Source organism: Thunnus maccoyii, chromosome 3 (genome assembly GCF_910596095.1).
Source record: "Thunnus maccoyii chromosome 3, fThuMac1.1, whole genome shotgun sequence".
NCBI lineage: Eukaryota > Metazoa > Chordata > Actinopteri > Scombriformes > Scombridae > Thunnus > Thunnus maccoyii.
The window spans coordinates 13,204,914-13,230,379 of NC_056535.1; the positions used below are offsets into that span (position 1 = coordinate 13,204,914).

At 39.8% G+C, this 25,466-nt stretch overlaps 1 protein-coding gene across 4 annotated transcripts; it reads left to right on the plus strand.

Moving 5' to 3' along the window:
- Nucleotides 1–1,746: 1,746 nt before the first annotated feature.
- Nucleotides 1,747–25,466, plus strand: srpk1b (SRSF protein kinase 1b). Of its 4 annotated transcripts, none has more exons than XM_042405788.1 (16): nucleotides 1,747–1,847; nucleotides 2,505–2,559; nucleotides 16,247–16,374; nucleotides 16,702–16,810; nucleotides 17,232–17,319; nucleotides 17,402–17,489; nucleotides 18,639–18,745; nucleotides 19,048–19,213; nucleotides 20,654–20,679; nucleotides 20,781–21,009; nucleotides 21,179–21,610; nucleotides 22,375–22,469; nucleotides 22,590–22,697; nucleotides 23,276–23,345; nucleotides 23,567–23,659; nucleotides 23,940–25,466. In XM_042405788.1, exons 1-16 carry the CDS (start codon nucleotides 1,835–1,837, stop codon nucleotides 24,122–24,124), a joined length of 1,992 nt encoding a protein of 663 aa, XP_042261722.1. In that variant the 5' UTR covers nucleotides 1,747–1,834; the 3' UTR covers nucleotides 24,125–25,466. The 4 variants fall into 4 exon arrangements, with proteins under 4 accessions (XP_042261722.1, XP_042261720.1, XP_042261724.1 ...); XM_042405786.1 differs by lacking the exon at nucleotides 1,747–1,847 and adding an exon at nucleotides 1,861–2,031; XM_042405790.1 differs by lacking the exon at nucleotides 1,747–1,847 and adding an exon at nucleotides 1,861–2,027.

Here is a 25,466-nt window from a genome sequence, read left to right on the forward strand (position 1 = left end):
AGTGTACAGTTATATTGTGGCACAGTTGAACCTGCTGGTACCAGTAGGTGGCAGCATAGCATCAGTAGAGCAAATAGTCTGTCAACATGTAGATCCTCCTGTGGATGACAAAACCTGTAAGAAAGGGAAGGTGAAGCAAAACAGAAACTTATTTAAAATGTAAATAAAACTTAAGCTTTATTTATTTATAGTGTAAATCATCAAAGGAGTCTGTGCACACTTCACAAATGAAATAAAACATCAGACACACATGGATACTCACATGAACACAGGCAGAATCCTCATTGTTATATATACAGTAATAACAGAATGAAAGTTACCACCTGAGAACTTTAACCCCTGTAGAGGTCAATTGAGCCTGTAAATGGTAATAAATAGATAAAAATATAGGTAACAAAAATGCGTAAAGTAAGAAAACTGAGTGAGTGCATGCTCTCAATATGTTTCACCTGCTTTAGGTGAGACTCCTTCACAGTGTAAAAAAGATTGCTGTCTGAATGCTACATGCAGGCTGATGGCTGCTTTGATGCTTTCAGGGCCCTCATGGGCTCTCACTCTAATGAGTCTTATTTATGAAGGCCCATGAAAGTTATGAATAAAAATGCATGAAATACTCAAAATTAAGGGACACTAAATTCAATTTTAGACTTTGAGTGAGTTGAAATTATGAGTCATTTCAATGTTATCTGCATGGGAAAATAATCTTATTGAAATTAGACAGTTATTGCTATATATATATGGCTGCTATATATATGCATATGTATATTAATAATTTGGTTACTTGATGATCTGGGGCCCTTCTGCATTTAGAAATCTTGCCCTTTGGGCTTCCCTGAACACCATGGACTAGATATAACCACTACTTTAAAGTACAAATGCAAAATTTTTCAAGTCTATCGTAGAATCAGGTGTCCATATAAAACAGGTTTTGCTCACTGCAATCCTGTTAATATTGACCCTTAGAAGATCCTCTCGAAATGCACTTACAATGTAAGTGATGGGACAAAGTCTACAGTTCTCATTTTGAGCAAAAATGTATTTAAAATTTTATCTGAAGATAGTATGTGGCTTCAACCATCGGAGTTAGTCAAATAAACTGGATATCTCCCACAGTTACAGTCTTTTTAGTGAAAAAAAGCCCTCAGTGTCTCAATGGACAGTGTTTTCCTGTTGAGCTGCAGTGGAAGTACAGTAACAAAAAGAGAGAATTTAGCACTAAAAAGACTGTAAGATTGAAAGATATCGACTTGATTTGACTAATTTGGATGGCTGAAGCTTCATATTAGCTTCAAAAAAACTACATACATTTTTGCACAGAATGAGGACTGTGGATTTTGTCCCCTCTATCACTAACATTGTAAGTGCATTATGAAGGGATCTTCTAATGGTCAGTATGAACAGGAGGAATGATTGCAGCAAGAAAAACCTGTTTCAGTGTTCATTTGGGCTCCTGACTATTGTTTTAGGACACGTGAAAAACTGTGAACTCAATCCTTTTACTTGCAGTGCAAATAATACATGATGAAATAATATATGACAGCATATAACTAGTTAACTACATAACTCTTTCTAGGAAGTGAACGTCTCAAAGGTTTGCTGTGCTGCAGCTATAAAATAACCAATATGACCAAATGGGTAATATTCGGTTCACAAAAAGATACTATACAAATACAACAGACAGAGTATACATGCAATAAATACAGCATATTTCTATTCACTCCGCCCCGTGTAGCTCATTCCACTCTGTTTGTTGGGTCGTTCATTTTCGCGCACTTCAGACTTTCGACATTTCCAACAGTCCGTGAACGCAACTCTTCTCCTGCCTGTTATCAGCATGGAAAGAAAAGGTAACGTTGCTAACAACTCTGAATCGCTTTTTTTACACCCACTACTTGTAACACATTCGCTGTTTTCCTAGACATTTCTCTGGCAGATTAATTCTCATAAGGATTGTAACAACTAATGTCTCAACAAGCCACGTAACAGTTGATGAAAAGTAAAAGTGGACCATGCGCTCTGCGGAGTGTGTGAGTGAGTGTGTTAACGGCATGCTAGCTCTAGCATCAGACTAGCATGTGATCGTCTGCGCCAAAACTTTCATACAGGTTTGGGTGAAATAAATAAGAAACAGGGTCCTCAGCGTTATTAACAAATGTAGCAGTGCTCCACAAGATACTGGACAAACTATGTGTGGTATTTACAATGAAAAGCACCAAGTTACTGTTAGCAGCTAACTTAAAATGCCTTCTTATAAGGGGCAACACACCGCCGAGGCCGGTTTACTGAGCTGTTTGAGAGGCTTTTATTTCAGCTCAGTAACCTGCCAGACATATAGTGGCTAATATAACCCGTAACTACGAGTTGTTTTTTTGCACCTGCAGGCCGGACGTTTCTCTAAAAGCACAAAATAGCTAAAGCAGGTGGAGAAACAGAGGTATATGGGTGAGGTTGGGCGTTGAGTTGTTGTGTTAAGCCTTATTATTTTTTTCGCCTCTACTTTGCAGTACTCGCAATGCAAGCAAGGAAGAAGAGGATAAGGCCCAGAAAACCTGGCAAAAAGTAAGTTGTAAAGCTCTCCCTGTTTGTTTTCATCTCACAGTTTACTTACTGGCTAGAAAGCACACAGCAGGAGGTTCACTCAGGAGCACTGCTAAACTGCTTTTTCTCACTTGGCTGAAAAACTTTGCTCCTAGTAATGACTTGCTGACATGAAATGATGTGATATGCAGTTGCCCTGCTTGCAGCATGCAGGTGAAGGTGCGTGTTGTTGGAGGTTTTGGGAGATGCAGCATCACAGTGTACCTATGAGCAAGTTTGTGAGTTGCAACACTTTGTATGATGTAAAGGTGCAGTCTGAATTTAGTGGCATCTTGCAGAACAGACCTGGCAGAAATATAGGGATATAATATTCATAAGTGTGTTTTAATTAGTGTATAATCCCACAAAAATAAGAATAATTGTGGTTCCGTGACCTTAGAATGAGCCCTTTATATCTACAGAGGGAATGGCCTCCCTTCCACGGAGGCCACTATGTTGTACCGCCAGGTTTCTAAAGTAGCCCAGAATGGACAAACCAAACACTGGGTCTAGAGAGGGCCTTTCACATTTTGTGCAAGTTTCACCGCCACCATAGGTTCTCCTACACACTTGGAAGGGGAGGGTGATTCATTTGTTGGCAATCTGCAACCTCACCACTAGATGACACTAAATCCTACACACTGGTCCTTTAAAGGACGAGTAAATTAACTACATCAATACAAACAAATGATCTTGACATTCAAGTGCTGAAGTAGTTTATTATTTAGGTTATGGCAGTCATTTAATCCCAATCAGTACTTTTAATGATTCCCTTTAAGTGGATTTGACTTGACATATAAAACATGAAAGATACAGGAACCCTGATATAGACTTGTGTGTGTGTGTGTGTGTGTGTGTGTGTGTGTGTGTGTTTTTGTGGTATGTATACTCCCCATTAGTGTGTCCAAACTTTTGACTGGTACTGTAGGTACACGTGATGTATTGTGAAATGTATCTGAGGTTAGACAAATCATTCAATAACTGTTGTTGTGTATTCTGCTTTGACTTCAGGATGGTAGGGGGCATTTCTGTTATATGCAAATTAAACTAAGAATGATGTTTAAAAAAATGCAAACGACCCCAAGGCACCACACAACAACAACTCCATGTGGCTGAAGTTATTATGACAATGTGTAAACCATGGAGTACACTGTAAAGGTAACAGAGCCAACTGTGTATTTGTGCCAACTGAGCTTTTAATAACATCAACAGCAAAAACAACAGACCAGCCTCGTTATGTTCAGCCCAACATGTAAAATGGAAAGGTTGTTTGTTTATGCTGAACGCTGACAGAGTATCAATAAACCTGAGAGATGAGATCCAAATCAATTCAACACTCCAACAACCTAATGAGAGTTAATTCAGCAATGTCTGTAAGATGTTTAATGTTACATGTCTTGCACTAAATCAGATTTGTGAAGCTCAGTTTGTTGTGTGTATCTGACTGAAATGTCAGTTATTGAAGAACTGTAAGGAATGTCTTAAATGGCCTCGCTTGGAATAGCTGCTTGGATTTTTTTATGTTTTCTTTTGTAATAGTTGTTGCATTGTTTAGGCCAGCATTTCACCGTTCTCTCAACTAATTAGATAATTAGAATAAACATTTATTGGTTACACATTACAGGCGATGCCCAGGGAAGAGAAATACTCCACTCCGTTTTTGGAGCTTTCCATGTCTTTCGAAACAATTCGCTATTGTTCAAAAATAAATGTTTAAACAAAGAAGTATGGATGATTAAATTATTAAACGAAAAAACAACAAGAAAATTGAGTTATTAATAAAATGTCCATGAGCTGATGGCAATGGCACCTAGTCACTTAGAAATTTAGTTAAACTATTTATCTTATGACACTCGAAGGTATAGTTAGTCACTATCGATGTGTCGACATTACCTGAGGCTAAATGCTGTCAGAAATATGCTGATTGTCCAGCAGCTTGTAAGAACAGCAAATTTATTCCATATGAACATCCTTTGAAAAAATGTTGTGTGCTGAAATGAACAAACACCATTAGATCCCCATGCAGGACAACACTGCTAAAAACAAGAAGCAAAAAAAAAAGATAAAGATGTGGATAATTGAAAGGAGCCAGTCTAACATAAAGCCACTGTGTTCTCTGTGCTTAAGTCACCTACTTGCTTTACCTGAGTAAAGATATTTGATCGCTGCACCTGCAAATCATGATGTGATTTTTGTCTTGTTAGATAAGAGTATCTCTTCTATTCTCCTCATCAGTCCTCGTCCTCTATTTCACCCCTCTGTCTCCATCAACTCTCTCCATCATTGCCGACCACAGTATCACCAACCACTAATAATAACGACTGATAATCTCGTAAATTTGCAAGACAGCCCTCCGTCCCGCTTCTCCACATCTCTGAAGACTCAACCTTCAACCTGTTTGGGCTTCACCTCACTTTTCATCTCCTTCCTCCTGGGTGAGCTATATAAATATACTGAACCTCTGTGCTCTTATCCCTCTAATCACACCGTTACCCATCTCCCTGCTCTCTGCCAACACGCCAGTCCACCTACCTCTTTTTTTATAAAGATTCATTTATGTTTAGTCGCTCAGCAGTCTTGACAGTTATCTCTGGCCAAATAAAGCCATCACATTATTAACCTTTTCAACCCGACTCCCACCCGGTCATTCACCCATGAATAAACATGCCATGAAAATTGTTCATACTGTGAGTGTGACAAAATGATATGAGAATTGATATTAGATATATTTCAGACATGTTTTGTTTTTCGATTACTCTGAGAATTTACAGAAGAGAATTTATAGAAAATTATAAAATCATATGATGCAAAAATTGGACAGTCGAGAAAGGGGCACCCCTTTATTTTAATCAACTTCAAAGAACTTGATAATTCATCTGTGAATTATGTAGAAAACCACAATAATTTACTTTAGCTCACATTTAGTGATAATAGCCATATTACTCAGTAACTGAAGTTACTTTTTAATTATTCTAATCATTACAGGTAAAAGTAGTTATATTTAGTGGTGAATGCTGTATAGTTGTCTACTTATGTATTGGTATATGTTTTAAGATGGTTCACTCTGGCACAAACCCTGAATATTAAATGTTATGTCTATGTTGATGATAAATAACATTCTTATTTCCTCTCCTGCCTTTTTTTTTTTTTTTACAGTAATTAATGACTAACATACTTGGTTGACCAAAGGTCATGCAATCATCTAAAAAAACTTAGCATTTTTAGATAATTGCTTGACTTTAATACAGCAGCCTCATCACGTCCTAAATTGATGCTCATAGCTGGACTAATCTTTTCTGTTGTTACTAGGCTACGGTTTCTCCTACTTGTTGTGGTAATTTTAAGTTTATTTCTGGGACAACAAAAATGGCACCAACATAGTCTTCACAGCATTCTGACTCAAAATGTGAATTAACGTTAATTTTTGATGACAGTATGGCTCCACTTGGATTATTCTCCTACTCAACAAACACCGCTGTGTGACAAGTTGACATTTTCGCAAAACTACCAAATGTTACACGTCAAATTTTACATACAGTGTTCAGTTGAAAATGCATCATTTCAGTCGATTACCATCAAGCAAGCGACAAGCATCCAAGCATAAATCAATATCTTCGCTCCTCTGTCTCGCTCTCTCTTGCCCTTGCACCCATCACGTTCCTTCCCTCCCACTCTTTCGTGTCAGTCGCTCTGTTGTGGCTGCCGTGCTGAGAGGACGCAGCAGCTACTGTTGAGCTGAACAGCCAGGGGAGAGGAGAGCTGAGCGCAGACCTGGACCCAGGTCACAGCAGTCTTTGGTTAGCTTTGATGTGCCACTCGACCCAGTTTAGCCCATTTATAGACTGGTTGTAACATAGCTGTAAGCATAGTGTCACCCGGGTCATGTGGCTCCTGGACTGGATCTTCTCCATCAATACAGCTGTGGTGAAGCTAGCCAGTGGTCTCACATGCAAGTGAGTAGCACAACAAATCTTGTGCGTGTGTGCTTGAAAGAGAAAGCAAGTTTGAGGCTTTGCTCATGTCTGCACCGCTGGTTGAATGTGTGATGTAGGGAGTCAGGGTAGTAGTGTTTTAGTTTGAATGTGTGTGTGTTAAAGATGCCAGTTTAAACAGAGCTTGGCTGACTTATTGATGGGCTGATCCATTTTTCATTAAGGAGCAGATGCTGACTGTTGTCGCTCTATGAGGTACCTGACTACCTGCTCATGTGTTTTGCTTAGTGTGTGTGTGTGTGTGTGTGTGTGTGTGTGTGTGTGTGTGTGTGTGTGTGTGTGTGTGTGTGTGAGCAGGGACGGGATTGATGATGTCCCTGGTGGATTTTTGCAGGCATCTGTTGAAAGAGCTCATCCTTTTCACTTGTGTGATTTACAGTATCTTTTTTTTTGCATCACTTCAGACATGAAACCACTTGTTTCAGTGCCTCAGATGTAATTTTAGGACTAAATGTGCATTCAGGAGACTGAAAAGGAGTAGCCTGTATTGCAGAGTATTTACCAGCACTGCTGCTCTCTGTTGTATTTTGCTTTCATCTCTCACTCTCTCTCTCTCTCTCTCTCTGTGTTTTCTCTCAGCCATAGCTGCAGTTCATTACATAAGCCTTCAAATCTTTTATCATCTGCAGCCCACTACAGCTCTGTGTCCCTCTATTTCTCTCTCTTGCTCTCTGTCCTCACCCTGCAGGTTAACTAACCATCAAGTCAGTGGCAAAAAATATGTAAAGGGGACGCAGGTGGCTTCAGGCCATGAAGATGATGGGTTTTCAGGTTTTTGTGCAAAGAGACTAATTTTTGTGAAGTACAAGAAAAACCTGCATTAGTCTAACTGGGTTTGTGGTATACACAGCTGTGTGTCTTTCTCTCAGTATGATTAGTCATGCAATCACTGAAACATTTTAATAGTGTTCCTTAAAATTATACTTTCCTTCATACATAGCTCTGCAATGTGTAAATGGTGTAGCATCAAACATGAAAATAAAAGCTACCTAAGAACATTTCAGGAGCTAAAAAAAATGAAAAGGCATCATTTCTATACACAGAAACACTTGTATGCCTTAAAAAGCAGGTGTTGGAGTGCTGAAGTGAAAACACTGCAGCACACATACACAATTTCTGTGCAATGCACCCTCAGCTCCTAAGTACAGTCACCTAGTGCTGCTGTTTCATTCTGCTGCCCAGGCACTTGGCATTGATTATATCTGAAGGGTTGGTGAGGAGGGGAGGAGGAGAGGATATAACGTTTTGGCCACATTCCATCCCCCAAGAACTCTTTCTTCCTCTGTGCCCCTGTTTCTTTTTGCTCTGGAGATCTGATAGGGCTGGATGGGTCGAGAAACCAGGAGACGCTGACACATGCTGTCACGTCAGATGTGTGCACAGGAGTGATGGAGATGTCAAGTGGTGGTGGGTCTGTATTAGATTTCAGCCCTCATTGGCACAATCACTATGGCCCATAGGGAAATGTGGTCCAGGCCGCACTAAAACTGACCGTTAGAGACTCTGTGCAGGACAGCTTCAGCACCAGCTAATGTGAAAAGGTTTAAAGAGGTGTACAAGTTTGTTAAATATTGGATTGGGGATTGTTGTTGGACTTTATTTTTCTCATTAGTGTCATTGTACACATTGTGTTACTTTATCATCAAGTGTTCATCTTTTAGAGAGAGACAGAAGCTTTCTTGCATGTGTTTTTCTATTTTGAAGTGAAGTTCACAAGTTTCCTTCATCATAAAATGAAAACTGAGACCATCAACTCTAATCTAATGAATCTAATCTAATGTCTGATAAAGTCACTTCAAATAAGGGATTAGCTTGTGATCCTGTGAAAAAAGGTAGTTATTTAATTCGTTTTTGATGTCACTTAGGCTCCAGCTAATGATTATTTTCATTAGCGATGAATCTGATGAAATGTTTGAAAATGGTGAAAAAATGTCAATCACAGCTTCCCAGAGCTCAAGGTGACATCTTCACATGTCTTTTTGTCTAATCTTCAGTCCAAAATCCAAATATATTAGCACACTGTTACATTTAAGGAGCTGGAAAAAGAAAACTCTTGGCAATTCTGCTTGAAAATATAATTAAACTATTTATTCGATTATCAAAATAGTTGCAAGTTGCAGTTTAATTTTTTCTTGGTCGACTAATTGTAAAAATAATAAGAGTTTTCATCCACTGACAGCAGAAAAACGCCCTCCAACAGCCACCAAAAAGACCTTTTTATATTATAGCAGGAAAAGCACAGGTGTCACTAATCACGTTAACGATGGCTCAGTTCTGTTAAAGCTCCCAGTAAGTCATGTCAGTAACAGGGCGTGCACAATAGCATTTCCCTGAAATGGGATGCAGCTCATTATTGATGTTATTAATTACACCTGTGCTTCTCGTGCTATGCAATGCAAAAAAAGTCTGCTGTGGAAAAAGGTCTATTGTCTAACATGTGATATATGTTACATGTTGTATCTTTGTTAGAAAATATGAAACAAGCCACTAATACGTGCAAGAATCACCAGGATTTGTTCAGAGTTACAAAACTGTGCCAACTGTGCTGTGAGGAGGAGCGAGCCTCTGAGGTGCTGCGTGTCACCACTGAGCCCAGCAGGGTGGTTAGTAAATACCTCACATGTGTAATTGCTATTTAAGCCTCTTTTTTTTGTTTCTAAATATGTTAAACACACAACATTGATATAAGATAACTGTGGAGATGTTTGACTCACTGAATAAAATGTAGAATTTTTTTTTGTTATTGACAAAATTAAATAAAGTATTATTTGGCAATGGGATGTTAAAATCTATTAGCTCAACATCTGGAGGTGCACCAATACTGATATCCGTTGCTGCTGCATAGTGATAATATTCATTACTGATGGAAGCACGGATGACTTACAAGGACTCACTTCTGTACTTGATCCACATAATGAAGTACTTCATTATTCGTCATTGGCTCTGAATGAGGACATGTTTGTGTAAATCTTTGACAGCTCAGACCTGAGAACAGATGTGTTACTTATCATTTGTCAAACCAAAACTTGAGTACTGTACAATCAGCAAAAATAAAGGAACATAATCTGTGAAAGAGAAGATTATATTAATAAGTCACAGATGGGAAAAAATAAAAATAAGGGTGAGATGAAAGTCACATACTGCCATGACAAACTCTTTCCAAGAGTTAAAAGGTCAAATAATACATTTCAGAGTGAAAAAATGTTATAAAACATTATATAGATAAAGCCAAAGAGTTATTTGACAGTGATTCAGTGGAAATGGCAGTCAAACATTTGGGCTCATGCCTCTGGTGTTCTCTGAAGCTTCTCCAGTGTGCAACTTGATTTGTTAGATAGGCGTTGTGTACAGATAGAAAAAACAGAAAAATTCTGGCACACATTTCTTAAAAATACTTTGAGTAGATGCAGAGAAATGCTGAAACACCTCACACAGGCTTCTAGCACTTCAGTATGAAGAGCAACAACTGCAGAGGCTGGGGCATAATGAGTGTGCAACAAACTGTCTCAGTAGCATTGCTGTTTCAGTGCAAAAAAAAAAAAAAAAAGGAGTGAAACAGTGGCTGGCATATAAGATTGGGAGGGTGACGATGATGGACAGATGAAGAGGAGAAAGAAGGAATGGTGTTGTTTTGGTCAGAGGAGGAGGAGGGGGGTGCTGATGTCGTCCCTCACCTGCAATGCAGTGCTGTGCCGCATCACCCAATCATCTCCCAGCTGTCAGTAAAGGGGGCCGGACCAGAGGCTGACGACAGCCAAGGAGAGTTCTCGGTCAGAGACACAGAGAGAGAGAGAGAGAGAGAGGCAGTGTTTGTGAGAGGAAAAAGTGAGCGAGAGAGTCGGCGAGTGTGTTGCCCTGAGCTCCAGGACTCAGAGCCTGCAGCAGAGCCTCTACGTTCCTCCTCCTCTGTCTCCTCTTCCTCTCCCCTCTTCACTTGTACTCCCCCACTCTCTGCTCCTTTCCATCCTCTTTCTCTTTCATCTTTCTTCCCTCCTTTTCTCATTCTGTTTGCCACCCCCCTTCCTCTGTAATCTCTGCTTTTTCAGTTATCACCAGTGATCGCTCTCTCCTCCTCCACTCTACTTTTCACTCTCCTGGTCCTCTTCTGAGCCCTCTTTCTTTTTTCACCCAGCGGATGGAGTGAGAGGATTTTTTTAACACCTGCACTTTCTCCTCTCCTCCTCTCCTGTCCTCTTTTCATCACGTCCCATGGGCATCCGTGCATCTTGCAGGTAAGAGTGCTGTGGGTGTGTGTGGGCAGTCGTGACAGCCAGAGACGTTTTCAGGTCATCCTGATCCAGGAAGGGCTGGGTGATACGGTCAAAATCAAATGTCACAATATGTTGGACCAAATACCTCAATATTGATATTGCGACAATATTGTAGAGATGACTATTTGTGCTTTCTCAAAATATTTACACCATGAGATTTTTGATAAATGATCATCAGTACTGTGGATACAATGACTAAGTGGGAAAAGGTAAATAATAGAACAGCTGGAACAGTCTCATATCATGATATCGATGTCTTATTGATATATTGCTCACTAGGTCCAGGTGTTTTGATTGTTGCAGTAGTCCTTGAAGTATCCTGATTGTTCATGTTGTTGTTATCTGGTGGACAGAGGGCATTGAACTGTCTCTGTCTAACTGTCAGTGTACCGCGGTGAGAAAAAACACTCGCCTGCACGAACTTGAAAGGCACAGTGTGTTGGCTTTGAATGTGGGAATGCTCCTGTTGAATTCAAAATGTTGTTTTTAAGTCATACATAACTCTGTATTTCTTCTTCTCTCTCTTTCTTCTTCATGTCTTTTTGCCCTCTACTTACTGAACATAGTGTTAATTTTGGAAGCTGTTTTTAGATCTAGTCCTTGAAGGTACATATGTTCATGTTGCTTTATCTTAAATATTTACTAATAAATTCAACAGAAAAAAACTGGATGTTTTGGTCATAGCCATGAAGAATCACCAACATTTAAATCTATTTTTAGTCAATGAAAACAGTTTGTATTTTAAATGTCTTATTTTAGGTCAATATATTAGTTAATAAAAACTTTGTGAGCCAGATTTTAAACAATATATGTCAATCTCATTCATCAATAATGTTAAGATATTTTGTGTGTTTTATCTTCAGTCTTTTAAAACGCTCGTATGTCTGTTTTCAACAGCTTTAACATGAAGAGATTTAGTCAGTTTTTGTTGGCTAATATTAATTTCATCTTGTCATCATCTCTGCCAGGAGAAAAAAGGTTGTTGGAAAATACATTTGGTCACAGCTTTAATTACAGAAATTAGCCAGCACATCAAAGCGCAGTTTTAGTCCTTTTTTTTAATATTCATCAGGAAGTTATTGTTACTCAAACGCTTTTGTGTTTGAGGATTTGAGGGACAGCAAGCAGGAGAGAAAATGGAAAATTGTCTTTTACTTTAAGTGCAAGTGAAAAACAAGGAGGAGATTGACCCAGGTAGTGTTTGAATAAATTCGTATACCATGTGTGCGTAAATGTAAACACACAAATGTTGTGTTTTGTAACAACGATCTATAATGAGAGCATGATCTACCTTTTTCAAATCTAAACACACTGAATAAAAGACCCAAACATTTTTTTAAATATTCTGACCAAATCAAATAATGTGAGTTTTCCCACATCAGTGACACCTTCTTTTTTTTTTCTTTTGAAGAATCAAGAGAAAAATCTCACAGCAGATGGGTGAATATGTAGAAGCATGAATATAAATCTGAATCTTTTTGGTTGCCTCCTACACACATGAACCAGATAATCAATATCAGCAGGCCCATATTATTGGATGATATTTTGATTATCACTGATACATCATTATTGGTTTGTATGTTGCAGGACATAACTATGTTAACTGCATTCTTAGATTTTCTTTCATATCGGTCACAGCATAACAACATAAATCCTTATCTAAACAAAAACCTTGCTCTGAAGAATTAACAAACACTGATTATTTACTGATGGGCTTAACTCGTAGCAAAGCCTAACCTAATTTATTAATTAATCACTACACCTCTGACTTCATCTCAGCATCATAATTGCCCTGTTTCCCCTCAGGAATAGTAACACAAACAGTAGAGTTCAGCAGGCAGCTGAACATGACGCAGCTTTGTAAGCATGTTTTTGCTAAGATGCATCCAAAGTGGTCCTTCTACTCAGGCTTAAGCCAATGAACTGATTAGCTAGCCATGCTAATCCTAATGACTTTTACACTGTTTGCAGGCAGATCACAACAAAGTACCCTCAACCGAAATAATCAAACTGAATTTGTTGCCTCCACCGTTAAATTACTGTTTTAGAGGCAGTGACAGTTCCCAGTGAACTGTTTTCTTCGATTGGATGTACGGCAAAGTCAGCTGCTTAGACCCTCTCATAGCTTAAGAGATCATATCTAACTTGCTTTAATTAGCTGTAAATCCTCCTCAGCACCATCTCCAGTGTTTTCCATTTGACTCAATAACTCAAGTCCAAATGTGCATATGCAGTTTGTATGGAAGACCACTGAGAGTTCATTTGAGGATTGAAATGCTGTTAAGAAAAACAGTGTTTCCTGTGAAGACAACATCTGTTCATGCTGCATAGACATAACATGATTTCTTGCTGGAAGCTGTTGGCCATTCTTACCTGCACAGCCATCCTCTGCAGTAATACAGTAAAGCATTATTAGGACTCAAACATAAAGAAATGGATAATAATGCCTTCTGTGCAGGAATGCTGGCCCAGATTCCTAGTCTTGTTTCCTGATTTAGCATTTTTATCAAATCTAAATTTAGTTTTTGTGCAGCTGTTTGTGTTAAGACAACATTAAGCAGCAAGCAACAAGCCAAGCAGAAGTTGAGCTTATTTTGCTGAAAGATGAAGAGGAATTTGTATGAAATTGCATTTGGTTTAGATGATACATGTAATAGCTTCATACTGGTTGGCCTAAAGAGGGGGGGGGTGTGGCTATAGCTGTTACTGATTGGTTGATCTGTGTCTGTGTTGTTCATTGGTCATGTGTCTTTGTGACTTGATGGTGAAGGTCTGGTGACAGTTCAGTCACTTCCTTCAGCACCATGGACAGCACCAAGTGTGCAGCTGCTTCAACACACCAAACAGTGTTCAGTTGATCCAAAAGTGAATAATCAGCCAAACACATCACAAAAACAAGGACAACTAATGATTATTTTATTATAAAGTAGTCTGGCCATTATTTTCTCAATTATTGGTTGCTCCATAAAATGTCAGAAAATGGTGAAAAATGCACATCGCAGTTTCCTGCCTGCCTGGGGTGACGTCTTGAAATCAGCAGTTCAAACACAAATACACTCAGTTTACAATGATATAAAACAGTGAAAAGCTGGAAACAGTGAATGTTTACTTGAAAAAAAGGACTTAATCATTTATCACAATAGTTGTGAATTAATTTTGCATCAATTGATTCATAGATTAATTGTTTGAGCTCTAAAGATGATTATGTGGGACAGTAATTGGACTTGTGTACAAGTCCTTCATGGTATGTTCTATTGACTGACGCAGCTACGTGCAGCTGGAGCAGCTGGATGCTTTCCTCTGGAGTGCTGATAGTAGTGACATGCTACACCTTCACCATCTACACAGGCTGCTTGTTTTACTTGTTTGATTTCCAACCCTGTGGTTTTTTTTTAGGGAAACACACACAGTCTCTGTCAGCTTCCAGTGAGCTGTCCTCTATGAGCAACTGGAGAATTAGCTTTAATAATTTAATCCACCATGTTCAGTTTCACACAACACAATCTGCTCATTTAAGCATTGTTGAATCACCATCAGTTATTCAGCAATTAATGTTTAATGATATTAGGTCTTGGTCGAAGGACTCTTTGTGGTGATGCTCCAGCCTCAGTTGGTGGGTTTGAAAGAAAAAATGTTGCTTATCGTTAGCTGATTTGTTTTAATTTCATTCAAAATTCACTTTTTAATAATGATAATGTGTGTCAGACGGAAGTTCTAGACCAAATATTAATTCATTCTTACTAATACTTGAAAGCATAAGGACTACAAGCTGGATTCAAAGCGGCCATAATCGTTTTTATAACAACCTATCAAATGACATCGCGTGATGTAGCAAAAGTAATATATAGACACATTTTGAAAACAACCCCTCAGATTTCCTAATATTTGGTGGTACTAAAATGTTATGAAGCTTTTATTGCTCACTGTTGTTACAATTAAGGAGCTGCTCGAGGGAAAAATATGCAGTTCCCGAGTCCAGTGTCTGCTATTTTTGCCACAGCTTAAAATGACTTTCTCGACCGAAGAGAGCAGGAGAGGTGAGAAACGATTTATGAGTTGAAAATGTCCAGCGCTGCAGCAGCTCTCATAACCAGGTCACTTAGCTGGTCTGATCCACTTTACTACTGCACTGTTTCTGTGGCCTCCACAGGTGACGTGATGTCTCTGTCTGAACCTTTCTGAGTTTATGTGTGCAAACCTGCAGCCTTATAACGTCAGTGTTTTCAACAAAATGTAGTGAATAGCCAGTCAAAAAGAAAACTGTAGCTTCATGTATACATTTCTTGTATGTACATGCATTTTGACACTTTGATTTGTTCTTAAAACACACATCTAACTAAACTTATCAGTATTTTTCAGCAGTTTACCCCAAATGCTGACTAATTTAGAGTGACTAAATAATAGGGATGCTCCTGTCGGCCTTCTTAGGGCTGAAACCATCAACAAATGGCTCTGGTATTTAAACATGTTTACAGAAAGCTGCTGTGTAAGATACCCTTAAAGCCACCACTTCAATTAAGGTGTTACTGGTGTCATTTACAGAGTCGGACACGATTTAAAATGATCTGCAGTTATATTCTCGAAGCTGCTGGAAATATCTAAACATCCATCATAACTTCCAAAAAATGTGTCACTTTAACTTGATGCATATTTTTTAGCCACGCTAGCCCGAAACCTACAGAACTAATGACATTCCCATCAGCCTCAGCTGTATTTGGTGTAGCAAATGTTAGCATGCTAATATGCTAATAAGATGGTGAACATGGTAAACACTATACCTGCTGAACATCAGCTTGTTAGCATTTACAGAGCTGCTAGTGTGGCCGTAGACTTTTAGTCTTGTTCAGACATGGCTGCTGTGATTTCTGGACATAGTTTTGTAACAGAAACTTTCCCGTATCAATGCTAGATGCTGATTGATCTTCAGATCTTCTCAGTATTGATATCTCAGAGTCAGAGTAGCAGCTCATAGCATTACAGTACTCTTTTTTTACTTTTTTTTCTCTTTTTTTTTTTAAATACAATGTTCACTGCTCTTCGTTTTGGTCCTTTTGTGCTTACACGACTGTTCTGTTTTCACAGAAATATCAAATGGGATCTTTGCTTGCTTGTGATTTTGGTGAAATTAGAATTGATCCTTATCTACTATATCGCTTATGAGTTTCTTTGGATTAAAGCGTAGGGTGCGTTGCCTCTGAAAATGAGATATGGAAACCACGTTCTCGAATCTGTAACTCTGTCGTCTCAGCATCACTCTTTTCCTCTCTGGGCCTTTCCAACAACGTCTTTAACCCTTTGTCCCACTGTCACCCTTTGCACTTCCCTCCTTCCTTCCTGTCTTTTACATTCCTCGCCTGCCTTTCCAATTTCTTTCTCTTAATCTCACCATATCTCTTCCTCTCCCAGACCAGAGCCTCATGGTCGTGGAGGCGGCTCTCAGCCGGGTCAGGCAGACTCTCCCCTCCCAGAGCAGGACGAGGAGATCCTGGGCTCTGATGACGATGAGCAGGAGGACCCCAACGACTACTGCAGGGGTACGAATCTCATTCCAGTTTTCTCTTCAGATATCTAATGTGTTTGTGTATGTTTGAGTCCATTTAGTGCATTGATTCACATAGTTCATTGTTATCAGGATTGAAATATATTTTAGTAATAATATACAGATGAACTTGGACTAAACCTGATTAAAATTATGAGAAGACTGAAATATGCTCTTGCAAAACAGCTGTGTGCATATTTATGTGTGGGACTCAAACCCTGCTGCAGTCTACCTTCATTTTAACACACACACACACACACACACAATATACAATAATAAAAAACATTTATGAGCAGATCTGTGTATATCTTTCTTGGGACAGGTGGATATCATCATGTGAAGATTGGAGATCTGTTCAACGGGAGATATCATGTGATCCGTAAACTGGGCTGGGGGCACTTCTCCACTGTGTGGCTGGCCTGGGACATCCAGTAAGTTGGCTCCTCTTGACTCCGCTTAACTATGTGGAAGTTGGACAGAAATGTACAGAATTGGTGGACTTCATGAAGCCATAGTTGCTGATAGCAAAGAAGTGTGTTCTCTCAATAGTGTTGAAGTGACCGACTAGCATGTAGAGCTAAGGGTTGCTGTGTGTATTCATAAGTAAGTTACAGAAAGAGCCAGGAATTTCAGCCATGTTGTCGCCTACATATGTAATATTTATAGATTATATGCATGAGAATTATATAAAACTTGATCAGCAACAACTGAGTATCATGCACCTGTAGGAAATGATGGTATAATATATGGTATAATGGTTTCTAAATGCCTGGTGTCGTCTTTCTTGTAAGAAGCTTATGTGGTCGTGATGAGTGAAATTACTGATTGTGTGTGTTTGTGTGTAATTTTCAGGGACAAGCGCTTTGTGGCCATGAAGGTTGTGAAAAGTGCTGAACATTATACAGAGACGGCCCTGGATGAGATCAAGCTGCTCAAATCTGTAAGACACTCAGTCATCAAGACTACTATATTCAAACCCCACAACTCCTACAATTGTGTGTATGTGTGTCTGTGTTTTCCAGGTGAGAAACACAGATCCCAGTGACCCCAGCAGAGAGAAAGTGGTGCAGCTTCTAGACGACTTCAAAATTTCTGGCATGAATGGCACTCGTATCCTCTGTTGTTTTGTGAAAAAGTGACATCTCACGTCTTCCTAAAATACAAAAATCTACTATGTAGTTTTCCTAACATGCATTACATTCTTCACCACATCTAATCATACAGCAATACAGTAATATATACAATATTATTGTCCACAGTTTTAAGTTGCAGCTATTGCAAAGAGATATCTTGTTCATAAACTGAATAAAGATAACATTTGACACAAATGACTGTATACAAAATGCACTAAATTGAGTGCCTTTAAGATGGTGCATACTGACCAGTTTGCTAACTGTTAGTTAACATGGTGGAGGGTTTGCAGGAGCTGTCGTGACCCGTCATTCTGTGAAGGAAGGAAACAGTGCAACAATAGCAACTTAATTGCTTGGCGTCTTTCCATTTTTGTCTTTCCCACTGTTGCTGTCTTAATGTGACAGCTTGGACATACTGATTACACTCATTCCAGGCCAAATAGCTACTTTAGTGTTGAGTATCCAAGGGTAAGACTGCATCACCTCGAGGGCAACATTTGTCCGCATTACTTTAAAAGATGAGCCAAAGATCTGCCAGAATTATTGAGTCCTCTATCTGGCTCTCTAAAGTCTACTTCAGTTTTAGTACACCCCCAGATTCACACCCTGCTCTGCTATTTGTGGTTCACAGATGTGCATCTAGCTGTGTGCTTTGGCACGTCCTTAAGTGTCACAGTCCCTGATGCACTGACACTCGTGCCATCCCTTTCTCTCCCACGCCATCCAGTCTACAGCTGTGTGTTCAGGCAGTACGCCCAAGCATCCTCTGGAAATCAAAGTTAACTTTTGTGGCGTATATAGAAAAATTGTTACCACAGTCATGGAAAAACCATGAAAGGTTATTAAAGTCAAAGTATGTGCCTGGAAAACAGTCCATGTCAAGCTTGGCTTCTGCAAAATCTAGTTATCTGTGTATCAAATACAAGCATTTGTACTTTAAATCAGCTGCCCAACAAAAAATGATGTAGATATGTATATGTTGTGTGTATGTTGTGTGTGTGTGTGTGTGTGTGCTTTATCAGTTTTACTGGCTTAGGTCCACTGTTGGTTGCGAAAACTCTAATTTGCTCAGATTTAAAGTCAGATTAGAAGTCCTGTTCCATTAGTCCTTGACTTTGGATCTCAGATGTGTGCATGGTGTTTGAGGTGCTGGGATACCACCTACTGAAGTGGATCATCAAGTCAAATTATCAAGGCCTGCCGCTGCCCTGTGTGAAAAGCATCATACGACAGGTACTGTAAAGCTGCACGAAAACAAGTTATCACTTAAATCATTAATCACCCTTCAAATGGGAAAATAGTCTTTTCATGCTTTGGTTTTGGTGCAGTGTCAGACAGGTCAGTGCTATCAAACACTGGCAAAAATAAAATACGAGTGCATCTTTGCGAGACAGTATTAACTGTATTTTTATAATAATAACACTTGAGAAGTATTTCACTTATTTGGGTGTAGTCTAAAACCACAACACATCTGATGGGTTGAGGAATTCTACGGTTGTCATGACATGCTTTACTCTTATGGTCTGTCCCTGCAGGTTCTTCAGGGTTTAGACTACCTCCACACTAAGTGTAAGATCATCCACACAGACATCAAACCAGAGAATATTCTTCTGACTGTCAATGAGCCCTACATCAAGAAAATGGCCGCCGAAGCGACACAGTGGCAGAAGACTGGCGCTGCACCTCCCTCCGGTTCTGCAGGTCACAACCTTTCCCTTCTCAGTGCTCCTCTAAGCAAGTTTTGTGCTTTCGTCTGCATTTTTCTGACAACTTTCTGACAAGGTTTGCTGTTTAGATTTTTCAGCTGGTCCAGTGCTTTCCATAGATTGATTGACATTTTACTTATTCAGTGGTTCACTGCTCAAATATAAGCCCTTATCATCAATAATTGTTAACATACTTAAACATGACTCAAACTGTTCATTTAATTAATAAATATTTTAGGGCTGTCCCCATCTCAGGATTTTCACAGTCGGCACTTTAGACCAATGCATCGACTCGGAAGGCAGGAGGGACAGTGACGTGTATATTTCTCTATACTTGTTGTAGCTGTTATTTTTTTTCTACATACTAAACAGCATTACATTATAAATTTATTTTTTTCAATACAGCCTCCTATGAGAATATTATTCATGTCTCCGCCCAGTTACTGCAGTTACAGTACAATCAGGCACACAGCCAACATGAGTCTCATGTTTTATCTGTAAGACTCGTGTTTTAATGCTGTTGTTCATCATCTCTGATGTGAAAACATCAGATTTCCAATCAGAGAAATAAAACATGTGTGTCCTGGTATCAGTGCAGTTATAAAATCCAAGCGCAGCACAGAGTGTCTCTCCTGCCGGCTGCTGACAGCGCTGTCAGCTGATGAGTCAATCACACTGGATGGTAGAGGAGGAGACGGAAGAGACGCTTGTTATGTCTTTTTAAACAGGAGTTTAGCCGACATCACTGCATTTAACACCGGAGCTGAGAGCTTGGAGCAGGAAACAGTCGCTCTGCATCACACTGTCCTCTGTCTCCATTATTTCTCTCTGTTTCCATCACAGTTGTGTATTTAGGTCATTTAGTGACAAGAATCTGTAAAAGTTTGCAGCCTGTCATGCTGTCACGCTGTGTTACTCTGTGTATAATGACGTGTCAAAAAAAAGGCAGCGACTCGACTGAAAAAATGCCAGATGACTCAGGGATTTATCAACTGATTTATCGTCTCAGCGACTTTTAGGGGGCAGCCCTAAAATGTTTTCAATATAGTGTTGTCAAGAGGCACAAATGGGCCATAAATTGGGAATAAGATGATTTTCCAGCTCTATGGTCTAATCCTGTGTGTGTGATATATAGTAAGTGTTCATAAACTTGAGGATTCTGACTTAAAAGCATGTTTAAGTTGCTAATAAAAGAGGAGCGGTTCACTGTGTGTTGCTATGAGTCACCACTAGATTGGTTATGGAAATTACCAGCTTGCTCAGAGGAGTGTGTGACTCCCGCTGAGCCCGGTGTCGCCGCAGACACAGTCTATTAGTACAGCTTGGTGTGAATCAACTCAGCCACCCGAGCAGAATACTAATTATAGAGAGGCAATGGATATGCCACATATGTCGTTCACTAATGTAATCCTCTTGTTTTTCCTGTTTCCTACAGTGAGCACAGCCCCAGCACCCAAACCAGTAAGTTATGTTGTCATCAAGTGATACAAGGACTTTGTGCAAAATACATTTGCGAGTCAGGTCAGAATAAAAACTTCTCTCCTCTTGTTCTTTTTGCCAAGGTGGCCAAAATGTCAAAGAACAAAAAGAAGAAGATGAAGAAAAAGCAGAAGAAGCAGGCGGAGCTGCTGGAGAAAAGGATCCAGGAGATGGAGGGAGGAGCAACACCCGAAGGAGGAGAGGAGGAGGAGGATGAGGAGACGACGACAGAGACCACAGAAGATACAACTTCCTCTACTACCCTCTCTATGTCTGCCACACTGCAGGACATCGTTAACCATACTATCACAGGTGATTGACTGGATTCAATTTAATTTAAAGATTTTGATTGAATTTATGGATTAAAAACCATTTAGAAAGAACAGATAATATCTGGGATAAGCTCTAATCAATAATCATTACGTGTGTCTTGATAAAGAATGAAATTGAGTTAAATAATCCACGCTTCTCTCTGCTATAGACTCGACTCCCGACGAGCAGCCCCAGCAGATGTCTGAGGGAAATGAACAGAGAGAGGATGCAGCCGAGGAGGAGAACAGAATGGAAGTGAACTGCAATGGCCACGCCTCCACACAGGAGAGCGAGGCCAGCCCGGAGAGCCAGGTACACAGGACCAAGAAGTCCACAGAGGAACTGGAGGACCAACAGAACGCAAACCAACCAGAAACCAAAACAGAGGCAGACGACACATTACCTAACAAAGAAGACCGCCAGACCTGTAACGGTTCATCCATGGACCCCAACCTCGACCCACCGCAGCTCCCAGCTTCTCTCAGCCCAGACTCTGTCACTGTAGAGCTAAAGGAGGGAGACAAGGCAGAGAAGAAGGAGGAGGAGATGGATACTCTAGGGGAAAACAAAAGAAAGGATGATGAGGAAGACGGCCAAAATGGTTGGTTTAAAGACAATGTTTTGGGTTTTGGATGTCTTATGCATGTTTCTACACATTTCCCCTAACTAACAATCTTGTTTTAATATGTGGCCACTCCAGGAATTCTGCAGAATTACGGATAGGGATACTTCAGGAATTATTTGATGTCATATTCAACAACATGAGTTTATTAAAGGTGTATAACAGCACATACAGTCCAGTGTAAATCATAATGTGTTTCAGTATGCACATCAGTTCAATATCCATTACACTGAGGGGGAAAAAAATCCAGTATAGCTTCAGCTGTAGTATCCCACCAACCAGCTGTACAGTTTACAGAAAGAGACGGAGGTGAGCAGGCTGTATTAGAAAACAAAGGTTGTTAGTAAAGCTAAGAGAGGCAGTACATACATTGTTTTCGCTAACCGATTACTTGGTGGAGAAACCCTCTACTGTGAACTGTAAGCTCTCATACTTGCAAAGTAGCAGCCTCAAGTTTTGGTTTATATTTATGATTCACAAAATGCCCACCCCAAAGATGGGTTTTGTTATTTATGCTTGTTTTTTGTTAACCAAGTAGAACACCACCAACAAAAAACAATGACAGTGACTCAGACAAACAAAAGCATCTCCCTTAACAGGAAGGACAAAAAACAAAACAAAACCAATTAGCTCATACTGTCTTTGTTTTCTCCCATGTGTCTAATTGTTTCCATCATCCTTCCCCCTTCTTTTCCACATCATCCTCTTCTGTCTCTGTCTCCCTCCTCTCCTCTCTTTAACAGGAGCATCAGGCAGTATGTTGGTAAACCCGCTGGAGCCTATCAATGCTGACAAGCTGCAGGTTAAAATTGCTGACCTGGGCAACGCCTGTTGGGTGGTGAGTACAAATATACAGTAGCAAATTTTCCCTGTGCTTTAAATATGACCTATTTGAATAATAAAAAACAATTAAAAAAAAAATGGCTCTCCTTTTCCTTTTCCTCCCTCCATTCCACAGCATAAGCATTTCACAGATGACATCCAGACACGGCAGTATCGTTCGCTTGAGGTGCTGATAGGATCCGGCTACAGCACACCAGCAGACATCTGGAGCACAGCCTGCATGGTAAACAGATACAAACACATACAAATGCCTGCAGAACTGTAAGGAACTGATGCCATAAACACCTGCTGGAAACTTTTAAACTTTTTAAGGTACCCTGTGGAGTAATTAAACTGTTACACCATGTTCACCTCACACCTTGCACCAAAACATAATGTGTCTAGCCTTAAGAGTTTCTTCGTCTCCTCCTTTATTGGCTCATTTGTACCTCTTGAGGAGCTTGACCGCCACTAACTGAGTTTGACCTCAAGTTTGACCTTGCTGCCTACACAGGAATATTTGAATTAATTAAAGCCTGATTGTAGATCAGGAGTTGGAAAACTTTTCCTTAAAAACAGCCTTCAAACACACAGACACATGGCTGTTGTTGGAGGGAAGTATAAAAAGACAGAGAAGCCTTCATTGTTAATGGAGAGGAGATGGTCACTGACCCTCAGACTGAATCTACAATCCTCTGAAAGGATTTTGAAGAATCATGACAAGATGCACAAACACACATGCTTTAAATCCATACTTAGGTTTATTCAAATACTACTCTGTATCTACCTCTTGTTGAGTTCATGTGTGTTTTTTTTCCTCAGGCCTTTGAACTTGCCACTGGAGACTATCTGTTTGAACCCCACTCTGGAGAAGACTACTCCAGAGATGAAGGTTAGTGCCATCAAAATGTAAGATTACAGGCTCTAACTACAGGATAATAATGACTAGACATGCTGAAGTGATTGTTAATGACACATTTATCTGAGGCATCATAGACTGAAAAATCTACAGAGCGAAGACCAAATACTTGTGACAATGGTGACTGAGTACATTAGTCGGAAAGGACTAAATTCTCTCATTTTCCTCTGTGTGTTTGTCTTGTCTCCCTGTAGATCACATAGCGCTGATCATCGAGCTGCTGGGTAAAGTTCCTCGGAAGCTGATCTTGTCAGGCAAATACTCCAAGGAGTTTTTCACCAAGAAAGGTAAACACACCCGCCTCGCCACCAGCTGTCTGCTGTCGCTAAATCCAGAGTGTCCTTAAAATAAACTCAGGTATTCAGTGCAAAAGTTACTGTTTCAGACTGAGCACCTGATGGCTCAAGGGAACAACCACCTGCTCCGTTTGAGGACAGAACTTGCAAATTAAATCCAGTTCAGCTATTTCAATCCCAGAGAGTCAATAACTATCTTTAAATACTACATAATACCCTAACATTCATCGCTGTAATTATTGAAATGTATTTTGAATGCCTTTTCTCCCAGGCGACCTGCGTCACATTACCAAACTGAAGCCGTGGGGTCTGCTCGACGTGTTGGTAGAAAAGTACGAGTGGTCTAAAGAGGAGGCCTACAACTTCAGCAGCTTCCTGCTGCCCATGCTGGACCTGGTGCCTGAAAGGAGGGCCACAGCAGCCCAGTGCCTCTCCCATCCATGGCTCACATCCTAGAGGCCGCCCATGCACACCTTTACCCCTAATATTGTGAAAGGATCCATTTGGTTTGAAGATTCTGGCCTCAAAAACATACAGTAAACAAAACACATTCATGTCTGCAAGAGCCTGTGACTGCATCGTGCCTGCATCCTCCTGTCATGGCTCTCAGATGCTCCAACACACACTTAACTACACATAATAAAGAGAGAGACTGCTGCTGAGTCTTTGTCCAGAAAATGATGGATTACACTGGTTATAGAGGGAACCCAAGGTCGTCTTCTTCCTGTATTTATGGCTCTTTTTTACTGGCTGCATACTTATCTACTTTTTTTTCCTTTTGTTATTTCTCTTCTTTTTCCAGCTCTTTCTCTGCAGCACGTTATTTTGTCCGATCTTGTGGTACTTTTAGATAGTTAATGGATGGATTTAAAAGGAAGTTGACAAGATGTCAATGAAAACTCAAACATTGCCATGAAAATCACATACCATTATCTTTTAGATCATTGATAAAGCCAAATCTGTGTGTACTCTAGTTTGCCATGCCAGCTTTTATGCCTTTAGCTTTGTTAATTCTTCGAATTAATAGCTGTGTAATGCTAACAGGCATGAAGAGAAACTAGTATCATTCTTAGCACTAAGTAAGCTTTGTCCTTGGGGAAAAAAACACTTTTGTACATTTGTATACAGGCTGGACAGGAAGAAAGGAGACTGATCTGAAATCACACTCAGAAATTGCAGATTTGTCATATTACAGGTATTCTTCGTTTCAACATTGTTTTATGTTGTCCTGGGGAAAAAAAGCACTTGGAACATGATAATGTGAACAACATGCAGATTCCTTCTCTGCTTCATGCACAAGCTGGCAAAAGAAAACTTGCTGTTTCATACTTGGTTTACTTTTTGCCCAGTAAGAAAGGCTTGATGTATCATTTCTCGCATTAACAGTCAAACTATATGTGGATCCAGGTCCAGTGTGTACAGTAGTTGGCACCAAAGAGTTGGCCTTTAATCTCTCCCTCTCTGCAGCATAAGCTTTGTACAGTGTCCAGAAGAGACTGTCAGTAATGATTGAAGGCTTTTTTTTTTTTTTTTGGAAATTCCTTGAAGAATATTCAGGTGATTTCCAGGTGTATGAAAGCTGAAGCTCTGTTTCAGGTGTTTCTACTGCACATTAAGGCATTGGATTTGAAAATAATAGATTGTATTAATACGGATGCTGTAATACTGCTTTCATTCCTCTCAAAGTAATGTTGCCCAGCTCTTTTTCTATAAAGTCTCCTTTTCTGTCCATGTCTCCCCCTCTTCCTTTGATTGTTTTTTTCTGTAGGTAACAAGAATAAACATTTTTCAAAATCTA